Here is a 24,299-nt window from a genome sequence, read left to right as displayed (position 1 = left end):
CATGCACACGCATAATGACCTGTCTGCACGGATGTCCTCGACACACGCACACAGAAAAACACACACACACACACACGTTTATCCAAACCCAATATCTCAGCCTCATCATTGTCATCCCCGTGGCAACCTGTTTGTTAGAGGAGAAATGCCTCACAGGATTATTTGTTCCTCTCTTATTTATTAGTTGTTCTCCGCCAGGGCTGTTGGTTAGCCGACAGCGAAGCTGATAGGTATTAGTCTCCTGATAAAGCCAGAGAGCGGAACGTAGCATCGCAGGAAATTACAATCAATACTGACTCTCATATCCTCATCCGATATCGACCGTAAATTGGAATGCCAAGCACATTGTCGACCGCCGATGCACGGAAACCAGGGCATGCGTAAGACCATATTTACATATTTATGCATGTTGACACATACAGAGACACGTATTGTTTTAAATAACCCCACATTCAACCATGCAGAGAGGTGTGTGAAACGGAGATAAGGAAACCAAACTCCTCTGCCTCAAACCACAACTTTCTGATCACTCTACCTGCTTTCACACGCACCTTAACCTGGGCGTGACCCCTGAGTAACGTTCCATGCACGTTTAGTATAGTAGATATAAATTGCAGGACCAGATATGATATTAAACACAAACACTGGCTGGTGCGCTGCTCAGAGCAAACACATGCACCGGCAGACACAGACACACTGTGAGTGGCATGTCGCAATAAGAGTGTTAATTAAAGAAGTGTCTGATCAGATGGATTTATTCTGCTCTCTCTTTTTAATAAAAAAATCAGCTCCCAACTGATCAGGGTTTCATTTTCATCCTTTATCCAACACTGAGGAATCCGACTGATTCATTTTTAGGAATACAAAGATATGTGTTTTTCGCTTCTTCTTATTGGAATTATAATAATCAGAAAATCTGATTAACTCCCTCCCTCTCCTTCCTGGCTGTGTACACACACTGATAAGTTCAAGTGAAGTAAGAAAAGCAGGAAGAAAACTTCTGGGAAAGGCCAGGTATGCTGTAACAAAGAACTATGTGTCTGGAAGATGCTGGTGCCTCAATGGATGTCTGTCTGGGGAAGGGCTGCTGTAAAGAGCACTGCACTTCAGGTCATCTTTAGAGAAAGAGAAGTGTTGAGAAGAGCAGAGATGCTTTTGATATGTAACAGTGGAGCCATACACACCGATCAATACGTTGACCTTTCTCAGACTGATTGCATGATGTTCTGCTTTGCCCCCAGCTCCAGCACCCACCAGAGGTCCATCAACCATCAAGCATTGTTATTCTCTGTTTCAGCGGGTCGGCTATGGCCAGTTCTCTTCTGCTGCCTAGCTCTTTTATTGTACCTCTGGACTTTTATTGTGTTGTGCTCTTTTCATTTTTATATCTGTCTTCTTTTTACAGTCCCAAACACACACAAACACCCCCACACACACACGTTGCCTCTGCAAACATATAAAGAAAGATATAAATGTCTAAATGAAAACAATGAGTGGTTGATCCTCAACAAATGACTGTGTGTGAACCGTTCCCCAGGGCCTCTATCGGTGGAGCTTGTATATGTATGCCCAGTACCAGGGGATGAACAGAAATCCCTGCTGGATATGAAACATGTCATTTACATTCCAATTAATATTTCAATTAACGAAGTCATTCCCAATTTATTTCCTGAAACCTGAGTCGAGATGAGACTGCCTCCTGCCCCGGTATCAATCTTTTTGCCATTGACCCCTCTTCACAAAGCTTCAATTGTAGATCAACCGTCCATTTAGAGAACGCGTCAATAATCGACTCAGACCGGTGGCTGTATTACCATAGACATTAGCATAGTAACAGTGAGTGACCCGCGGCTCTGGCTCACGGTCCAGAGGACGCAGGAGCGCGGAGAGTCTAATCAATAAAGGCTTTAATTATAGGCCTGCAGCTCTTCATGGTTGGGAGAAGCGCAATGCCACAGCTGATCCAGCACGAACATTTCAGACGGAGTGGGTATTCACCGCCTCAGTAACTCATCTCTTTTGGCCAGTGCTATTATAGACAGCAAATTGTCAACTCTCTCTCCTTGATTTGCTAAAATGGGTCGATTAGCAGGGAGGAGGTGGTGGTTTTTCTATTGTGTTGCTGCTTTGTGCTGTTAGTGCAGAATGGGCTGACTTTCTTTTGTAACAAGTACCACAGTGCTTACTCTGAAAAGATGTTTGCTGCAGTTCATTTGATTCATTTAAGTATTTAACATTAGGTGTAGAGGAGATTAAACTGCCAATGGCAGTAACACATTGGTATGATACTAAAACATTTGAAGTAGGTACAAGAGGCAAACCAGTTAAAGACATGTCGGCAAAAGGTAGCTATCTTGGGCTTCTTCCACTTCTGCAGGCTTTTGGATTGTCCTTTACAAGGCAAGTTTATTTATATAACATTTTTCAACACAAGGCAATTCAAAGTGAATTACAAAATGTAAAGACATTAAGAGTATAAAACACATTAGAAACATTAAAAAGCAAAGATAATAAAACGTGAATAACACAGGTACATGAATAAAAGTGACAGTGCAGTGTAAGAAGTGAATAGTTCAATTAAAAGTAGCGGCAAAAATAAAGTCTTCAGCCTGAAAGTCTTCAGCCTGAGACAGAGGGAGAAGATTTGGAAATTGTTAAGTTGTGTCCCACTCTGAAGGATCACTTGTAATGACAGGACAATCTGACTGTTGATTCTTTACTACACTTAGCATATATATTTGACTTGCAAAATGAATGTATATGTACGGAAGAGGATTAGGGCCACATGATTTTTTTTTGGGAGGATTTGAAAAATGTTTTAATAATTTTTGTTCTGAGAAAAGAGTCAGAATTCTGGGATTAAAGTCAGAATTCTGACTTTTTTCTCAGAACAAAAAAAACACATTTTTTTCAAATCCTCCCAAAAAAAATGAATGTGGTCTTAATCCTCTTCCGTATGTATTATATTCACACTTGTGTATTTTTCTGTTTGAGTATTAAATTGCATGTCGTCGGTGCATAACATCACTGGGATTTCAATTCTAATAAAGATCAAGCATTTGTTAGCTTTGGTTAGTAAATACCACAACTTATTTTAAATAAAGAAGCACAGAGGGCTTCTTCATCCCTGAGCATGTATAGTATGGTATAGAGTAGACATTCCAACTTTGACAGACCTGGTGCAGTTAGTCCCAGAATAAATATGTTTAAGGTTTGTTAGTATACATGTAATGTTAAAATGCATAATTTGGTGCTGAAACGTCCTCACAGTTGCTTGATTGTTGGGATAGACCCTTCAGGCCTAGGGTCATCAAAGATGCAAAAAGGGGGAGAGAAATAGCAGCTGTATGTTATCCATCCCATTTATATCAAAGAGTGTAGAACAGAAATAACTAGCATAATGACATATTCTTCACCAGAACCCCCTCCAAAATGATAATAAATATAAATCAACCCTTCTCTAAAACAGTTTCAACAAAAACTGAAAACTTTAATCTCCATGAAGGTAGGATCAATTGCAGGACTGCTAGAAAAGTCTGCATTCGTTTTAGCTAGGTGTCTCTGATAATCTAACTAAGAATGTTTTCTTCTGCGAAAAGTCAAATCCATCGCAATCTTATTTATCTCTGAGAAATTCTTGACAGCTCTTAATCCATTTTAAAATATTCAACCATGGTGCTTGGTGGAATCCACACTAATACTATTTCACATTTCAGCACAGCATCCCTCTTCACACAATGACCGACTCCTCTGTATTTTCAGTTTCTTTGTGACCCTTTGTGCTGGTGCACTAGATGGCGATGTTCCCCTGCAGTGAGTGACAGTGGCATGTGAGCTTGACAGCCTCTGAGAGAGTCATCCAAATGTAGCCCAAGCACACAACCACTGCACCCCCAAGGCTATAGCTAACATTATTCTGCTCGTCGTGGCAATACAGTAAGTTGTGAGACTATAGAGATACAATGTCAGCTGGCCTTGAATCATTTAGACTTCCCATTTCAACCCTACAGACCAGATGTGTATCTTCTCATGGGCAGATGATAAATCCACTGATTGATTTTTGTGTCTCCTCGTCAGTCATTTGTCTCCCTTTAGTGGTGGCATTTCAGATCAGGCTGCACTTTGGAAATATTATAAGAGGAGGATCAAAGTGCATGTGTGCCTTTTAGACCACCAGGCTCGTTCGACAGCAGCAAGGTCTCCCTCTCGCGTCATCTCTCTCTCTCGTTATTTGTCTGCTTTGATCGAATACAGTCCTTTCAGTTCATATCTCGCCCTCATGCTTCTTGTTACTGTCTTTTAGCGGGCATGCACTAGCTCTCTGCCAAGCACATGTCCAATGATTGCCCTTTTCATCTACAGCAGCACCGAGTTTTTGTCCTTTCGCCCACATAGACCCCCCACCCTTAGAAACGTTCTGCCTCAAGCCCTCTGTTTCCCCAGTGACAGACACCAATTGTTACTCTGTTGGGTTAAGCAGGTCATATAAAAGCCTTAATGCCTAAATGCGTGTTTGTGTGTGTGTGCGTGAGAGAGAGGCAGAAAGCTATGTCCCTCCTGCTTGAGCCAGATTATTCTAAGTTCCTGACCTCTGGGTGGTGAGAGGGGCCCATGTTTGGAAACACAGGCACTTGTCTTTGTCTCCGGAGCCCGGCGGGGGAGCTTGGCCAGGGGCCTCCACTGTGACGGCCATGGACACTCGGCCTGTCCTGCGGCTGCTAGTCTGTCCTCTGATCCTCACCACCGTCTTAATATTAATATGCCGCGAATAGGCAGACAGCTGGTTGGGCAGGCAAACAATCCCAAAGGACACACACCCTCAAACACACTCACACACACACATCACAACTACAAGATGAGTTTGGCTTGCAAGCAAAAACATTGATCCTGAGTCCCCTCACTGTGAGTCAATCTGGCCCCAATAGCCATTCAAGTGTATCTGCTTGATCTGATGTTTCCCGATAAGAGAGATTCCTCCGAGGCAGTGTGTACGTGTGTTTGTGAGAGATATTGATTGTTGAGTGACATGGCAATATAGATCCCAAGCAGCTGCTAAGAGTTTAAATGAGGCCTACAGCATATCATTAAATCCCTTTGATAATGTCAAAGGAAACTGTTAAGTGTTTTCCCTTATTCCTCCTCTAAAGTGTGAGTCTGCATGGCATTGAAGGTTGCCTTCTCTGCTCTGCTCTCATACTGTATGTATGTACTCTAAATGTGGACCATCGCATCAATCACCCTCAGTCTGATTGGAGTACAGTGGCCTCGACCTCCTAGGTGAAAAGGCTCAGCCCACTTTGAACTCCAGCTCAGTGTCTCTCCTACATTTAACCAAAGACTAGCACACATATAAAAGAAACAAGTCAGAACCAGCGTTAGAATCTTCCCTCAGTGGCCTCAGCTAGGGTTACTCATTGCTAAACATCAATATGGACTTCTACTAGTTGACCCTTTGCTTCTGAAGTTTCAATAAGAACGTTTTTTAAGAGTAGCTTCCACAGATTTGAGATGAAGGCTAGAAAGAGTGCGGGAGAGAGCTTCCACAGATTTGAGATGAAGGCTAGAAAGAGTGCGGGAGAGACAGAGAGCCATATTTTCTAGCATGACATTGTCAATGTATTGATTGTTTCACCCTAACCAAGTTCTCCCACACGACACAGGTGGCTACCAGTGGATTACATCTGATTCAAAGCAATACCCCATGCACATCAGAACATGGTTAAACCACATGCAGGCTGTCTATTACACTCAGCTACTGCATATCAGCTTTATACTGTCCCTTACTCAGGGGGTCTAGCTCCCACTCAACACAATCCCAACTGTAGCAGATCCAGCACCCCTTGAAATCAGGACAGCAGAATTATTTTTTTCAATTCACTTATGTAAGTTCCTTCAGATAAAATGGTCACTTAAATAAAATGTAAGGTCATTTGACATTTAGTCTTAAACAAAACTGAAATGTTGAGGAAGGATATAAGTTAGGTGAGATAGCATCTGAAAATTGTCATTGTGAATATACGGTGTCATGACCATGGCTCTTATGCCCATTGATTTTGTCATAGAGCGTAATTTATAGTATAGCATTTATAGTCTTTATTAGATGGAGAAAAGTGGAGGGGAAAAGTGAAAAGAGACCTGAGACATTGCCTACACTCCTAAACAGCTTTAAAAGTATTTTACCAAACAAAACGCTGTCTTTCAGGGTTGAAGAGCATTGACAATAATGTTATTCATACAATGCGAACCCTATTTAACTGTGCTGATTTGATTTGATGATGTCTCTTTATGATACATTACGTTAGCATTGAAAAGTTAGATGAAAGGCTTGAAGGCCAACACAGCAGCACTTTGACTTTCTTTTGCTCCTGTTCTCATTTACTTTGACTGTGAAGTGGCCCATTTTATACATGTTTAAAGGAGTTTATGCATACACACACACACACACACACACACACACACACACACACACACACACACACACACACACACACACACACACACACACACACACACACACACACACACACACACACACACACACACACACACACACACACACACACACACACACACAAAACCTTCCAGATGGCAGAGGTGCTGTGGTTATGAGCGACGTTACCACAGGTAATGTGATCATGGCGCAGAAGGAATGATATGTTTATATCATCAAGAGGGAGACAGGATGGAGGGCGGATGGAGAGCAGCAGAGCGGGAGGGGAGGACAAACATGACGTTACGAAGGGGATTGAAAGGGGGTGAAGTGAGAGGGTGTAAGAGGGAACGCAGGAATGCACACAGCAGGAGGGAGACATAATAAAGTATGAAAATGGATGATAAACGATGAGGAAGCGAGGATAAGACAGAGAAGAGGAGGGAGTCTGCTTGTCAATCAGATTATGAACCAATCATTTCACAGAGGACTGCTCTGACCTGAAACCTGCCGGATCACATTCGCTCCTCCACACATACACACATTCGCAGATGCACTCAGTATCGTTTCCACACAGTTGCATGGAGATAAATGTGTCTCGCTCGCATCCAGTCTGGTGTTAAGTGCACGTATTAGGGCGTATCAGCATTCATGTATATGCTCCGTGCATGTGTATGTGTGTGTCTGAGTGTGTAAGTAAGTGAATGAGTAATGAGTGAGTGATGGATGGACTATAATGCACGTTTACCCTATCTCACAAGGGCTCAACGCGCTTAGATGTCTAGCCTGGCTCACACATACACACAGAGTTTTGTTTGACAAGACGACTTCCCTTTGTATTTATTGTATGCATAAATCTCCTTCCTGCTCCTCTTCTTTCTATGTTTACCTCTCACATGTATCTCTCCCTCTATGTCCCTTATCTTAGACCTTTGCTTTCCTCTCTCTCTCTCTGTCTCTCTCACCCTAGCTGTCTGTCTCTTCGTAATGGAGCTAATTTGTTTAGCACACAAAGAGTGTCCGTCCATTAGCGCGAGCTTGGCCGTGGCAAGAGAGATGGTGACAAATCACACCACTATGTGTATCTGCTCTGTGTACATCATTGTGTGCGTGTGTGTGTGTGTGTGGTGTGTGTGTGTGTGTGTGTGTGTGTGTGTGTGTGTGTGTGTGTGTGTGTGTGTGTGTGTGTGTGTGTGTGTGTGTGTGTGTGTGTGTGTGTGTGTGTGTGTGTGTGTGTGTGTGTGTGTGTGTGTGTGTGTGGTGTGTGTGTGTGTGTGTGTGTGTGTGTGTGTGTGTGTGTGTGTGTGTGTGGAGGTGAAAGAAGAAGCCGGGGAAAGTGTTTAATTTACAGTTGAGGATACATTTTGGATTTTAGCTTTGAATCTGATATGACGTAATGTGAAAGGGCCTCTGCAGCTTTTAGCCACTTTGGTTTGCCAGACTCAAACTGTTATTTGCCGAGAGACAGACTTTCCCCACCACACCAGCACTTCACTTTATTCAATTATGTGAGCACAGCAGGAAAATCTGCTGCCTTTGTGCTACCTGTGAATGCAATTATGTTCTGTGGCCCACTACTCTTGCTACTTTCTGCCCTTTAGCAAAAAAAGTGACTTTTATGCAAAACATTTCACCTTATTCTCGCAGGCCAAATCTTATGTCTTTGAATTTGTCCAAAATATGTTAATCTTCCACTAATTCACTAATTCACTTCTCCCTATAGACACCATTAGGCCTTGTTAGTAGAAAATGTACGGGTCGACACTTGTGAACCATAAGTCATAACTCAGGTTAAGAGTGCTTCAATGGTAGTAAAAGATCGATAAAATGCAAATTGCATTGAGAGAAAATGGTGTACATGCCGTGGAATACATTTCACACTGAGAATGTAAACACTCTGTATAGTGTATAGAAAAAGATTAGTTCATGCACAGGGATACCGTGAGGAAAATAGACCTTTTTCAGAGCAATCTTTTTGACTAGTTAAAGCAGGAAACAATGGTTTCTGCTAACAACATTTACCGTGGCTCTGTTCAATTCAAATGTCTGAGTAAGTTATGATAGTTTGACAGTGAGCCAGCATTAATAATACCAGCTCCTTGAAACTGAAGCAGCTATGGAATCAAGCCACCATTATTTTGTATTATTTACCGCTCTGCTTTTCCCTTGAGACATGTCAAATTGTATTCTTTGGAAGGTTTATATAATGATTCTCATAAAAGGTAATAATGGTAATTTAAGGTGAGTATTCCCTCAATACACCTCTATTCATGTCCAGCATCAATTCACTTTGACATCATAGTACCAAATAGAACATGTGTCAGGCATCAGAAACTAGGAGTCCTAATAAGACCTGATGACTGCAGTTCTGAGTGATCTATATGTGTGACAGCAAAGCCTTAATCCCTATTCATATTTTGTGTATGTGATATGGACCTTGAGTCTGAAATTTGAAAAAGATTGAATTGAATATTCAACTTGATCTCAGCCAGTCTATGGATAGAAGGCACTAAGCACACAGGAAATGATTGAGCTCAGAGTTGGGCATCTGTCCCTCCTTTCTCTGCCAACAGACTGCCACTGTTTGGGCAAACTCCAAATCATCATGATGACTCCATCCTTCCTTCCTTTCATCCTTTCATCCATCCCTTTTTCCTTTAACGCCTTTGATATGATGGGACACTGGCTGAAGCAAATTAAATCAATGTGCCGACGCACTGCCATTTGTATGATTAAACTCCGAATAATTTTCCGGGCTACATAAAGGTAGATATTCCTACTATTCAAAAGAACATTAAGAACAATTACCTTAAATTGTTGCTGACCTCATCTCCCGCTGCTGAATTTGTGTTTTCTCATAGTGATTCAGCTCCAGCAGGAATGTGATACAGGAAGGCAAGGTCCGTTTTCATTGATTGATAAACCATTCCTCTGTTAGAGAAGGCCACGATTGAGACGGTAAGACACTGACTGCTCTTCCCCAGCAGACTGCAGTAAACATCCTTCTCTGGGCTCAGCTATTCGCCAGACGTGTTCATTTGCATTGGAGTCAGCAGTTCGTCTGTGAGTGTGTGTGTGTGTGTGTGTGTGTGTGTGTGTGTGTGTGTGTGTGTGTGTGTGGTGTGTGTGTGTGTGTGTGTGTGTGTGTGTGTGGTGTGTGTGTTTGTGTGTGTGTGCTGTTTGGGTGTGTGTGTGTGTGTAGTGTGTGTGTTTGTGAGTGGTGTGGTGTGTGTGTGTGTGTGTGTGTGTGTGTGTGGGTGGCTGTGTGTGTGTGTGTGTGTGTGTGGTGTGCGTGCGTGAGTGTGTGTGTGTGTGTGTGTGTGTGTGTGTGTGTGTGTGGTGTGTGTGTGTGTGTGTGTGTGTGTGTGTGTGTGTGTGTGTGTGTGTGTGTGTGTTGTGTGTGTGTGTGTGTGTGTGTGTGTGTGTGTGTGCACCCCACAGATTTGGTCTCGAGTAACTAGAGAAAACCCTGTGCACTGGGCCCAGATGAGAAGACAGTTGGAACAGTGTGAATATCCTCCTCTCTCAGCCTTTTGATGTGTTTCTTTGCCTCTCTGTCTATAGCTGGTGTCTGTCTCAAGGAGATCCTCCCACTCATTTCTGGTGTCTTTTTGTGGGTACAGCTGGCAGAGACTGGCAGAATGTTCTGCCTGAATAGAAGTTTTTTTTAATCTCTCTCCCTCCCTCTATCTCTGGCTGAATGGCTGTTGGGACTGAGCTAAAGGGTTTATCTTAGAGCTCCAGAGATCTGATGTCGAGATTTTTTTTGCACTAACTATGAGCTCATGCACTTTAGGATTGGTGGCCAAAGTTAAAATGTCAAGCTTGCTGCTGATGGAATGGGGGGCCTTGAGGACTTCAGGGTGGGGGGATGCTGAAGGGTCTCTCGGCCTACGTATGCAGTTGAGACAGGGAAACAGACGGGGGCAGGGAGTGCTTTGTGCATCAGCCCTTTCCCACACTCCCTTTCACCTTTTGTTGTATGGCAGCACCAGGGTTCTCTGACATGACGAATCGCTCTGCCTGCTTAACTGAGACGGTAGGAAAGTGAGAGTAGAGTGAAGTGGAATTATGTGAGTGCGCAGACTCGTCCTTTAATCTTCCTGCCTGAAACTTTCTCTGCTTTCCATCTTCAGTCCTGCCCCTCTGCTCGGTCTGGAGCCAAGGTTTCAATGTTTTCTATCTCTAGATGTTCAGATTCCACAGAGGATGAGCCAGACACAGGCACACACACAAAGTCGCGCACATGCTCATATACTCACTAATTCCTCTGCCCAAATGCCAGCACCAAGCTGTTGCCCATAGAGCGTTCAGGCTGTCACAATAGAGACATTACCACATGAGTGAGTGGCTTTGAATAGGGCTAAGGGTGTGTGTGTATATAGAGTGTGGTGACTACGGGGGGAGTTACTTGCAAGGCAGACGACCCTGTCATCACCTCTGCCCCTTGTCAAACAAGCAATAACCCCCAATGGCATATGCATGCAGCACACACTCTTGCACACACTCCTACTACGCTGCAGGATCCAAGAAATCATCTCCACTTTGTAACACTCTTATTTTCTTTAAATCAGATAAATCATTTATGGGAGAAAGAGAGAGATGAGTAGGGTGGCTGGTTAACTGGCCAAGATAGATAAAGTGAATGGCTGTTCCTTCCTCAGCTGGGTGAAGGGTGAGAATCCAGAGGTCGAGGAGGAGGGAAAACGAATGAAAGAAGAACTCTTTTCAAAATGAACGAAAGAGCTGGGAAAAGATCAGCGCTTCCTTGTGGAAATAAACTCTGTAAGCTAAAGTGAATAGAGTGAGCTGTGCAAGAAGCATATAGTAAAGTGTGAAAGAGAGTAAGGAAGCACATGACACCTTTCAAACGTTTGTTAGAGGCTACTGTCGCTCAGCTCTGACAGTCAATTGTCACTGCGCGTGTTTGTGGGCGAGTGTGCAGCCTTGAAATGTCATTGTGCAAAAGCAGAGCGAGATCATGCTTCCAGGAGCCATGCAGGATGTGTTTTGGGTGCATGCATGTGTCAGTGTGTGGTAGAGGCAGCGACAAGGGTTTAAGGGGCCACGTTGGAATGCATGACAGCAACGTGTTGTCACCGTGAGGATGAATGCAGAGTCATGGCAGCAGAAGAAGAAGAAGAAGGACGAGGAGGAGAAGAAAGGAAAAGGAGGAATGAGTAAGTAGAGGGAGGAGAAGAAAGGACTAGTATTTTTTTCTTTCTTCTCCCCATACTCAATGAGGAAATTAGGTCATCCAAGTAAAGCCATTGCAGGGAACAAATCATCATCATAATTGGACCCTTAACAAATCTGTGGAGGTGGCTGCTTCACGCACACTCAGAAAAAAAAACACAGAAGCCGACACACACTTTCAAAGCAACGCACATGGCCGGGAGGGGGTAAAACAGAATTTCAGCATAAATCAGGGTATGTTTGACAGTTTTATAGCTCTTTCAGGAGCCTCATTTGGGACACAAGCGTGATAGAAGAACGTTACTCGTGGTAAATATAATTGTGGTCATGATCCTTCCATAAATCTCGGCGGGGTTACATCACATTTGCTTGCAAGCTGCAGGGAAAACATCCCAGCAGATCAGGTATCCTATGGGATCTCTTTACCTCATTCTTTCAGTGGTGCCGAGCATTCACAGAAAAATGCTAAATTAGATATGAAATAGGTTCGAATTACACCCAATTTATAGTCGAAACCACACACCGAAATGCACCCAACCACGAAATAGTCTAGCAAATAAAGTTATAAATATTTCATGTTTTTTACAGATAAATAAAATGTATACGACATGTTAATTAGAGAGCTTAATATTTGTTGGTATGCTTGAGCCATAGCTGTGGGTTTTTAGCATCCCTTTTTCTTCATGAAGTGTTGCTTCCATGACCATCTCAAATGTTGAGTGGACCTCAACCTACATGTGATAGAATTGGTCAAGGCAGGTGGAGAAGCTGAAACAGGAGGGATGATAAGTACAACACTCCATGTATGGACACACACACAGTAAGTGCAGTAAAGCGGGAGAGGTAACATGTCCCTTTTATAGGCGTCTCCTCGTGTCAGAGGCAGAGGTTTCGCTACACGATCTCTGCCAGTAGCAGGGCCGGACTGGGACAATAAGTCAGGCCGGGAATTATACCCCCAGCCAGGCCACTACCAGTTTTTTGTGCCATTTTGCTGGATTTATTTGTCAATATTTACAGCGTTGCTGCCCGTAGTGATAGCCCTCTAAATACCCAAAAATAAACATGGACATGGGTTACTATTTAAAAAAATGTGCAAATCTATTTAGGAACCTATGTGAACATATTTTAAGTGGGGGTGGACCTCAAATCCTATAGAGGGGTCCGGGGGCATGCTCCCCCGGAAGATTTTTTTTAAAATGTTGGACTTAAATGCATCAATCTGGTGCACTACGAGGGGGAAATAAAGAGACTACACCCATATGAAACATAACTGTATACATTTAAATAATCATAAGAACATGGCCATAACCAATAACATAGCATATCCAATATGAAAAAACATTGAAACTTGTTTATTTATTTGTTTTTGGTTCATTTATAGTTGTGAGTGTGTCTGTGCTCCTGAACCAGCCTCTCCTCTCTCCCTCCTCTCCCCCTGCTCCTTTTTGAGGCAGCAGCAAAGACTAGTTTTAGCTCTCAACAAGTTTTAATAGTGTATCTTACCTTTTTTCACCTAGTTAACGTTTTTTTTGTTATGATTCATGCATATTTAACGAATCACTCCCCCCTCAAATGGAAATATGTGTTTACATAAATGGTGACCAAACCGTTTGAGACCCACTGGGATAACTTAGACTAAGTTAACTATCTAAACACTCAGAGAGTCCTTTACCTCACCTGAGCTGAGGTTATAAGTCTGACAGGAGAGGACTCTCCCTCTACCTTGTTGTTGAAAAAGATCCTTATATCTGTTAGCGCAGCTAGCTAGCACCAGATGCTAACAACAACAATACACGTAACCGGTGCGCGTGCTTCATCTCACTCGCTCGCGCCACACATAACACACACCCTCCCGAGCTTGAATGACACACAGAGACCAATCGAGGGTATTAGTATGATATGTATGAAAGTGGCAATGTCGGCAGGCCACATCATGTAGACAGCCAGTCACCCTCTGTGAGGCAGAGTCAGACCCACATGTGCGCAGCGTTACGTTCACAATACATACATAAATAAAAATCCTCAGGCCAGCAGGCCACTTAGCAGGCCAGTAGGCAAGGCCGGATTAACCATATGGGCAACCTGGGCAAGTGCCCAGGGGCCCTTGAGCAAAGAGGGACCTCAGTGACAAGATTTAAAAAAAAAAGGCACAACCTCACTCATCATAGATTGTTTTAAATGACACTCACTCTTCGCTATAAATAACACAGCTTTTCTATAGGGTCAAATTAATATATTTTCTAAACGGTCTCTGTACTGTAGGTCTCACTATGTATGCGCTCAACTTTATTACTACGCGGCGGCGGTGTATAGCCGACTCACAGCCCCACCCTCACTCATGTCACGTGAGCAGAAATCATGGATGGTGCCGGTAGCCAAACGCCCAGCAGGGCTGCGAAAAGAAAGAAAAAGAAGAGAGAGTGGCGGCTGCATTAAAACATTTGCCAACAATAAATTGCTTTTTCAAAAAAGCAAAAAGTGACGAAATAGGCCAGCAAGTGACGGCGGTCATGGAGGATGTTGTTGAGCTAGCGAGCAATGTTAGCCTTGAACCTAGCATGCTAACGCAGCAGCGGGTAGAAGAGGAGGAAAAAGAGGAAGACGAGCCTGACGAGGACGTCACAGAGCAGGGTGAAGGTTCGAGTTCATCGGAAGTTCCCCGTGTCTCTCAGGACCCTGCTTTTGACAAATAGGTGTGCGATTTGACATGCCAGATTGACTGAAAATTCTAAATATTGGTCATGTTGGTAGGATTGGGTAGGCGTGGTGTTACTTGTTGGTACGTGGGTTGGGGGGGGGCCCATGAGTGCTCAGTGCCCAGGGGCCCCTGGAGGTACTAATCCGGCCTTGCCAGTAGGAAGTGTTAAAGAAGATGAAGATTGAAAGCTTGACCTTGCACACTCTCAGCTCTTCCTCGCACATTTCATACGACAGGCGGCACAGTTTATTTATTTATTCATGTGTAAAGACAGTCTGCTTGATACCAACAGCAGGATTCACACACATTCCTGACGCCTACACTGCAGTCAACACTTGTCATGTAGGCAGAATAAATCTCCATAAAGAGTTTGATTGGAAGCTGTTGTGCATGTCAGAGTTGTCTACTGCCTGTAGCATCTGCAGGAACCATATCAACAACTGGGCAAATACAGAGAGAGGCAAGCCGGAGCTGACACTAATCCAGTAATTGCCATGTGACCATGTCGCTTATCAAAATAATTGACAGTATTTCTAAAGTGAGATGGGAGTGTTTATCCTGTTTCTGCCCAGACAATTCTGAAGAACCCAAAAACTCGGGATCAGTAATGAGATGTTGTTTATTTTTCTAAATATGTGGTTGAATCCCTCACACCTCACTTTACGAAATGTGCATTAAAATCTCGTTTTTGTTTGTGTTGGATATGAATTAAATACAAGTTAATAACATTTCAGTTTATAAAAGTGATTGCTTCCTATACTAACATGGCTAGTAGAAACCATGACTAAATGTACTTCTCATTCTCAGTGATAATCCCTTGTATTGGTCCTGGAAGGGGGATGGGATGCACAGCTGTCACTCTTTGATCTACTGTAAATGGGTAGAACATAGAATACAGCTGTGCAAAAAAAACCAATTTATTTTACCTTTAAGCATTTACTTAAAATAATAACAAATGGCAAAGCAATGACGTTTAAGAAAAAACATAATTGTAACCATCTGATCCCAATACATGGTTTGGTTTTGCTTTGACATGTAGGCCTACAGTGATTTATAGCATACTCTGAAGCACACTGCATGATTTTCAATTTAGGATGTGATTATGCCCTTGAGTCTTCATCATGTTTGGTAAGAAGATGAATTCAGTACATATTAAAACTGCATATCAGGGCTAAATCATTATCATACATTATTGTATACAGTGTTTCCTAGTGTGAGGACTGAGGAGTCTCCAAAGGCCTTCCATACGACCCTAGAGACAGGCGGTTGATTGTCAGGACTTGGCTGGTTGTAGACCCTCCTTCCCAGCGTCTCCTCCTCTCTCTCTCCCCTTCTGCCCGCTCCCCTGCTTTCTCTTTCTCCCTCTCTCCTCAATCGCAAGGCTGCGCTCACCGACTCTACACCGCAACAGGGATGCAGCGAGGGCGCAGCGCAGCCTGAAAAATGGCACCAGCACGCGTCCTGTGGATCTATCCATCCCTTCCCCTCCTGTCCTCCCTGCTTCTTCTTTTTCACGCGTTGTCGCCGTGCCGAGCCTTAAGGAATTACCCGGAGAATGAAGGTGAGTGAGGGAGTTGACACGGGTTGTTTGCTGCGTGTGTCGGCGGATGGGGAGCCTCTTCCCGCGGTTCCACTTGCCCGGGTAAGAGCGGCGGTGACTCCCGTTAAGTGCTCGGCTCGGTTATGAATCATGTATAAAGAAAAGCGGAGAGAGGGGGAAAACTGTTCGTCACGTTTTTCTTTTCCGAGCATACTGACATTAAATTTGTATGATATATACACACAAGGCAAACCTGCCATGCTGAAGATAGAGAGGGCTGATGAAGACATTTCACTTTCTGACATCGGGAGAGCTTCTTCACATTTGTATTCATCTCTGGAACTATGTGTCTTGCATTAAAGTAGCCTAACTTAGAAGGATTACGCCAAAACAACATTGACATATCTGCCAAAATCCATTTTAATTATAGATATCTTCATTATAAAGCACTGATAGGCTACATGTTTTTTCCCCTCTGCTGTAGCCCTCAGTCTGCAAATGAGGAGTAGCAATTACATTACATTTGTCACACGCTGCTGCTGAGCCTCTCTCAGTTATTGTATTAACATCGATGCTTGGCCTGAAATTAGCCAATGCATTTACTCACTAACTACTCCTGACTGCTTGCTGGGCGGAAACATGGTAGCTGGCTTGTTTAATGGGAAGTTGAACTAAAGGGAGGTCAGAACAGACCAGTTTGCACAAGTTGTTTTCACAATGATGTGTTTATAAAAGCAGATGGTTGTTTGGACAAAATCAGAAGTGTGTGTGTTGTTTTCGCTGGAAGGCTTTCAGACAGGGTTTGATACTCTATGAGATTATTTTCATTCTGTGAATCATTTCATTTAGTATTCCCCAAAGCTTCAGTCATTCCTTCTCTGTGGCTCAACAAAGCTCCAGTTTCTCAGTTTCCCCCTCACACTCACATAAACACTCAAATAATTCGCCTTAAACTCATGCACACAATGGCAGGCTGAGGTTGGATGGGATCTCCTGTGTCTGTCTCACTTTGACAGTATGAGCTGAATGTATGTCACAGCCCCGTGGAGTTCACACAGAACAAAGGCTCTGGAGGGTACAGGGAGAGAGAGGAGATGTGTTTTTAACAGCAGGAGACAATGCACATGAAGGAGACACTAACACTGTTGAAATATTCATCGAAATGAGCATGAATGATGAAACCAATTGGAATTAAAAGGAAACTCCTGTTGATATATAGATTAACAGCTACGTGTGTGTCCTACCTGAGAATTGTTAAAGTGAGGGACCAGTCAGATTGCTCAGATAAACACTGCCAGTCCACATCTGTTTGCGATTACCTGCCTCTGGTCCTACTGTTTTAGACTACTGTCCTAAAGAGCACCTACAGTATAAGCCCATTGTTTGTGTGTGTATGTAGAGGATGTGTGCATGTATGTGCCCAGAGCGGAAAGTAATCTAATGAAGCCATTTTTGTATCTCGGTATAGTCGTGTTATTCCAGGAAATTTTCCCTCTGAGTCTGTCGAGTAGACGCAAGGCTGTCATAAAAGAAGAGACAGACCTCTCAAGGCTCGATTAAGAACACAGTGCCTCTGATAATGCAAATAGTGTTAAGCTGTCAACAAGTTTACAAACAGAGATCTGCTCGACATTTTTTGGCATTTCCACGAAACTCCGTTCTGAGGATGGACCTGTCAGAATTGATAGAATTGTTTGAACCTGCTCGAATTAGGGGTTGAGATGTAGGTGGAAAAGAAAGTGATCATTCAGAAGTTGTTTTGATGAAGAGCGTGCTCTGAAGGTCTTTGTTACCACCAGAAAAAAGGAGGAAGAGGAGTGGATGAGTTGTTGTGCACCAGCAGAGGGAGCCCAACACACCCTCTGTCTGAACCCTGAGGGCATACTGATGTAACTGCAGGGTGGATGCTCAGTGGTCCCATGGTTTGTTTAGGTCCCGCTGTCTTCATCCCATCTTTAGTTCCTCTCTGTATCCTTTCCAACACGGAGTATCTTCTCCCCTTTTGTCATTTCTTTGCACCTACATCTCCCTTTTTTGCACCCTCCTCCTTGTGCAGCTTCTTGGAGGAAGGGGAGCAGACTATTTCTATTTTTGTATCTCCCCTCTCTTTCTATAAATAAACCCCCTCAATCCTAGAAAACATCGGAGTATGACTGGGAGCCCTCAGCCCTGCGCTTTCTTCCACTGTGTAATAGAGTATGCTAATGAAGGTAGATGAGTGATTTGACTCCCTGAAAACAGCATGTGAGTGGATACATCATTGCATTAATAACCAAGAGACGGCAGAAAGGGAAGGGAAGAACAACTAAACATGGGAAAGAAGTGACTCATCTGTGGTTTCATGTTATAGTCTTGGGGTTTGATGTAATCTGTAATTGGTCTCGGAACTACAGTACAATTGAAGCTTTGTATTGGATTGCCCTCAGGGTGCTGGGGGGGGGATGCTGTATTGCTTTGTAAGGTTAACTTGAGGGTGAGCAGTTAGTGCAGAGGCAAGCATATGTAAAGCATGCCCTCTTCGTATGATTCACACAAGCTCCTGACTGTGGTATAATGTTGGGTCAAAGGTCTCCTCTGGTTTAATTGCTTTAATCTATAATGGTTGCTTGTAGTTATCGGCAGAGCCATAATTCCACTGTGTGTGTGGGTCTGGGAGATTGCTATGGTCCCATGTAACAACCATGACCTTGGACAGAAGAGGATATAGATCTCTGCTCTCATCAGAGAGCACCGGAGAAAGACAGCAAGCACGAGCACACTCATACTCGATTTTCCCGTCCACCTCCTCTACTCCTCCTCCATCTTTAATCCCCTTGTTTCATATGTTCCCTTTTCTCCCTACTGGCCTCCATCTCTTCTTTTCTTTATCCTTTTCTTCTTCAATTCCCCCTCGTTGGTCTCCAGTAGAGGTGAAAACAGTTGAAGAGCCACTGTACGTATGTATTCTGCAATGGGGTGGAGCTCCTTTATCTGCTTCACACAGGCCCATACCTGATATGCACATGCACGCCCACATACACGCTTCCTATCGTAATGTATGGCTAGGGGGCAGTTTGGTGGTCTTGGTCCAGAGAATAGTGTCATGAATTTCCGGGGCTGGGTGATAGATGGGGTTATAAATACAGCTCAGTGACACAGAAGGATTCTGCTGTGAGGGCTTCACCTCATGGATTCAGTGTGTGTGTGTGTGTGTGTGTGTGTGTGTGTGTGTGTGTGTGTGTGTGTGTGTGTGTGTGTGTGTGTGTGTGTGTGTGTGTGTGTGTGTGTGTGTGTGTGTGTGTGTGTGTGTGTGTGTGTGTGTGTGTGTGTGAGGGAGGGAGGGAGAGAGAGAGGGAGAGCAAAAGATAGAGGGAGGCTGAAATTATACAGACAAATCCACAGGAGAGAATCTGTGTGATAAAACAAAAGATTTAATAACAATAAGGACGGAAAAAGAACAAAGAAAGTGAGGTAGTTAATCAAAAAGCTAAATAACACACACATTTATCCTGTTGGTCAACCACAGAGCCTTTGTGTTTTGTTTGAGTGTAGCCAGTGGTTTCTGAATACGTTTTTATTAAGATTATTCTCTTGTTAAAGGATAAACCATTTAACACGTGTATTCACTTTCCTACAGAGTAGATCCATTTCGACGTCACGTCTGTTAAACATGAAGCTGAGCAGTCAGCAGCTGGCTAAGCTTGACATAAAGCCTGGAAACAAGGGAAATAGCTAGCAGGCTGCGTAAAAGTGTAAAAATACATTTGCCTACAAGAACTTTAAAATCTTACAAAGGTTATATCTTTTTAATCTGTGCACTAACCGGAGACTAAAACAAGCATTCGCGGTTTTATGGGGGTTTACAGGAAGTCACTGCCCCTCATAAAGCCACAAATAGTCACTTTTTACAGTGGGGCTTTTGCACACATTAAACAAGGAGATGATATGCAGACTGTGCCTGTTTAAAAATAATAGAAAAAGCCACTGGACTTCGTTATTGGTATATAAGCATACATTTAGTTTTTCTTCTAATGATGTGAACACATTCAAACACAACTTTACAGTAGCTATTGCACTTCAGTACAGCCATAGAATAAATATGTTTAGGACTTTTATTTTTTGTTTTGCATGCTTTATGAGTGAACTCATCACTTCAAAGTATTTGTTGCATATCAGTGTGTATATCATTTAATTTATACACAGTGTTTCCCCTAGGTTTACTGCTTTGGGGGGTGCTGTCTGAGTGTGTGGGGGGGGGGGGGGGGGCATTGGGATATTATTTTTTTAAATCCTCTGGAGCAGAGCAGCATCAGTGTTTCTTAGGGTCAAAAACAATAAACTCACAACCTAACATGAAAGCATTTAGTTTATTTAATAAAAGAGCACATGTTCGATGTGAAAAGTGACAGTAGATATAGATTAGTTGCAATTTGGTGCTATTTAAATATATATTTAAAAAAAAATTATATATATATTTTTTTAAAACACCTGGAATCTCAGGGAGGGCTCGGGGCTCCGTTGGCGGGCGCAGCGCCCCTCCTAGACAATGGTAGGGGAAACACTGATACAAGTTGATAAAGAAAACAGCAACATATTCAGTGAAGTGAACATGTGTGTGCCTTTAACAGCTAGTCCTGAAGTTGAACAGTTTTTAAGCTTGAATGATTCCAGTCGGATGCACAGTTCATTAATGTCAAAGGAAGCCTTCGCCCAGTGTGATGGCTGCAGTCATGTTTGGGAATAAGTGGGCCCTCGCCACATCTGTTGACCCCCTCCCCCCTGAACAAGCCCTTAACTGCTGCTCAAATCACTGATCAGTGGGCCTTGACCACTTTCTACCCGCCCCTATCGCAGCACCCCCTGTCCTGACCTTTAATTTGTCCAAATTGAATTTGGTTGTTTCCATACCTCTCCCTCTCTTTCTGTTTTTCCCGTCTTGTTTTCTCTGCAGGCTTGGCTCGTGCCGTGGCTCTGAAAGCCTGCATTAGGCAGCTTTGCAAACAAACAGCCGAGGATTTGGGTCAGCCGTAGCTATAGTGTGTTTGCTGACCAGCGCTTCAACCTTTCCCTCTTACCTGTTTTACGAGAGCAAAATACCTGAGGACTTGGAAACTAGAATTGAACTGCCAGAAAACATCTATATAGATTCCTCTCGATTTGACTTTATAGAAAAGATACATAGGAAAACATTTGTATACATATTTAATCGGCGCATTCTTGAAATTGTTCAAATGGGCTTATTTTACATCAACGTGTGTACAGTCCCTCTGTGTTCAAAGATTTGAAATAGCCTTGGTTGACAAAGGTAGTATAGCTTCTCAGAAGGCTTCTTGCAAGTCACGAATGCTTATCTTTTTTGCTTGTCTTCTTGTTGTTTTTATGACCCCGATTGCTGATTTGTAGTCCTGTGTTGGACATTTCTCTTGAGACACAAGAAGAGCTAAAGCTTTTGATGCATTAATATTGTGTGGTCAAACAGGGTCGAGCTTCAAAATGTTTCTATGTTGGTTAGGGATGTTTTTCTGGAATAATTCCCTGCTGAATTTCCCTGCAGCACATCCGCCACTTATCTCCTTTAGCTTCAGTGTTCTGCTAGTTATGCTTGTTCTGTCTCGTTGTTTACTGCTTGATGTCGACGAGGGTGCAAATTGGTTTAGCTTTGACGGAGGCAGCAGGACAGACGGACAAGTTGCAGGAGAGACAATTACTGCAGGGGTGTGTGTGTGTGTGGCATATGGGTGTCAACAAACAGTAGCAACCTGTATAAGAAGCACACATGTATAGCACATGTCCTTACTGTCTCCACTGCTGTGCCTCACTTGTGTGATTCTGAGCCAATTTACCCTCCTGTGACCAACCACTGTGTGACAGCTGTGTGTGTGTGTGTGTGTGTGTGTGTGTGTGTGTGTGTGTGTGTGTGTGTGTGTGTGTGTGTGTGTGTGTGTGTGTGTGTGTGTGTGTGTGTGTGTGTGTGTGTGTGTGTGTGTGTGTGTGTGTGTGTGTGTGTGTGTCCTATCAGGAGGAATGTCATAAGGACTACAAGAGCCCCAAAAAGGTCAAGAAAAAGACAAAAAGAGAAACACAGAATTTATAGAGAAAGACAACGTTATTGTTATTACTCTGTGTAAAAAGCTTTATCTATCACCGCTCATTCACTCTGCATAAGCTATTTTAATTTAGTTTTTTAAATGAATGGAGGGATGCGTCACGGTTGGAGCTTGTGCGTAGGCTCATGTGTCCGTGGTTTGTTCTGCAAGCTACTGATTTTTCAAGGTCTTTGGTTTGTGTGCCCATGTGTGCGCACACTCATGGTTGTGTGTACAGTATGTGGATGTGTTGTTGCTCTTTGCCCTTGATGAGTTGTTGGCATACTGGTGGAAGAAGCTTATTAAAAAAAACAAGTGTCTGGATCTGACTGGGTGTCACAGTTTAACACAGTAGGCGTTCAACCAGCATGCAGACACACACGCACACACACACACACACACACACACACACACACACACACACACACACACACACACACACACACACACACACACACACACACACGCACGCACGCACGCACACACACACACGCACGCACACACACTCTAGAGCCTCTTCAAGCAACAAACTAGGGCAGTGCTCCTGTCATAGTCTGTCAGAATGGCAGTTCTGTTCTGCTAGTGCTGCCAGTGGACGTGAAATAGCAGAGTGGGCTAATGTACTGGCTGCCATAGTGGCAGGGGGAGGGAGATCCAAAAATGCAATCTCAACGAGGTACGGTTCATCCCATACATGAATATTAACCAACATTTTTAGCTTTGCGCGCCATATGCCTTTTTGGGTTGCCAGGGTTTTTTCTTCCTTCTTCAAGGCTTTGGAGGAGGTTTCAATAAACCATGCGCATTCCTTTTAGAAATCACTTCACTAAAGCAGCTGCCTTGAAAAAGAGTTTCTTAACATCCCGTTTATTCCCATCTGTGTGACTGCAGTGAGGAAAGGAATGGTGGTTATCTTGACTTCTCTTACCTGAAGTTGGGTTACTGTAGCTGTGTTTAATTTCTGCCGGTTTATAAAATTCAACCTCACACTTTAAACATACAGTAAGAGCTTTTGATAAATAATGTAGGTGCATCTTCCTGTCTCGTTTTATTTTCCTGCAAAAGTTTTGCTTTGCTAATGTAAACAAGATTCCTCCTTGTATGACTTTAACAAGGAGAATGTATTAATAAAAAGGAAGCATGTCACCCCCTCTTCCTGTCGAACTGTGGCTGTCCGATCCTATCTGATAAACAAAAGGAAAAACATCGGTCCAGATTTACATCCATGTGATGAATTAAAGGCACCGCCACCTTGGAATGGAGTGTGTGTGTGTGTGTGTGTGTGTATTCAAGTATCCCGTTGAAATTATAATTACAGATATGGCTATTTAAAAATAAAGATTGTCATATAGATTTGATATTGTTATAGTTGAAAGAAATAAATCTTGAAATCAAGTTCATTTATAAATGGTTTTATGTTGAAGCAAATTATTATCAAATCAGTCAATCCAGTCAAACGTGTAGGAGCTTTTTTTATGCAATTTAAATGTAAATGATTATTATTGTTACTTTGATTATGCTTTGATTCACTTTTCAATTAAGTCATTATTACACACCCAACCACTATTTAGCCATGCATGTAAAGGTTAATTGAATTTGATTGCAGTTTCACAGAATCACTTGTTACCTTCAGTGATCTGCTCCTGTCTATCACTCATTTGTAAAGCTATAGGCTACCGTGTAATCATCTGTTCAACCAATTTCATTCTGTGTGTGTCGAAGTGTGGAGGATCAACATTACATTCCTCTGAGCAGAATGGGAAGTTAGAAAGCTGGGGTAATTGAACTGAATCAAAGAAGAATTAGGATTAGAATTTAATTTAAATCCCTTGAATTATTCATAGACACATTCAGTTTGCAGAAAGCTATCATACTCAAATAAGAATAACATTTTCTCTCCTAAACCATGCTAGATCCCATCATCCTGCCAACATCACTCACTGAAATAAGGAAATTACATTGGGATATAACACACATATCAAAGCGTGAATACAATTCATAGCAGTTTTGCTTTAAAATGTCTCACTTTTTAACGGCAACTTGACGCATGCATGTGAAGAACTGCACAGAAAACCAATGAAAGGAGCTCAAAATAAAGGATTGTTGACATGACAATACAAATGTTTTACATCGTGTATGAGTTGTTCCGTCTGTGGCTATAAGTATGGTTTTATTGTCTCGTGCTTTTAAAAAAAAAAGTTTGTCCTAAATGTATTTATGCTGCTTTTTATATATTCATTGGTGTACAACACTTTGGTCAACTGTTGTTTTTAAATGGGCTATATAAATAAAGTTGGATTGGACTGGATTGGATAACACATATTTGAACTATAGTTCTCAATTATGAGTAAGACATATCTCAGATGT

At 42.8% G+C, this 24,299-nt stretch overlaps 1 protein-coding gene across 3 annotated transcripts in view; it reads left to right on the top strand.

Annotated features, from left to right (window-relative positions):
* Nucleotides 1–15,718: 15,718 nt before the first annotated feature.
* Nucleotides 15,719–24,299, top strand: part of epha4b (eph receptor A4b) — a 106,431-nt gene continuing 97,850 nt past the window's right edge. For all 3 annotated transcript variants that reach the window (XM_034104190.1, XM_034104189.1, XM_034104188.1), the window contains exon 1: nucleotides 15,719–15,888. In XM_034104190.1, the coding sequence (XP_033960081.1) occupies nucleotides 15,771–15,888 (118 nt within the window). In that variant the 5' untranslated portion in view covers nucleotides 15,719–15,770. The remainder of the gene's footprint in view (nucleotides 15,889–24,299) is intronic.

Source organism: Pseudochaenichthys georgianus, chromosome 17 (genome assembly GCF_902827115.2).
Source record: "Pseudochaenichthys georgianus chromosome 17, fPseGeo1.2, whole genome shotgun sequence".
In the NCBI taxonomy this organism is placed as follows: Eukaryota; Metazoa; Chordata; class Actinopteri; order Perciformes; family Channichthyidae; genus Pseudochaenichthys; species Pseudochaenichthys georgianus.
This window is presented reverse-complemented; position numbering and strand designations above follow the sequence as displayed.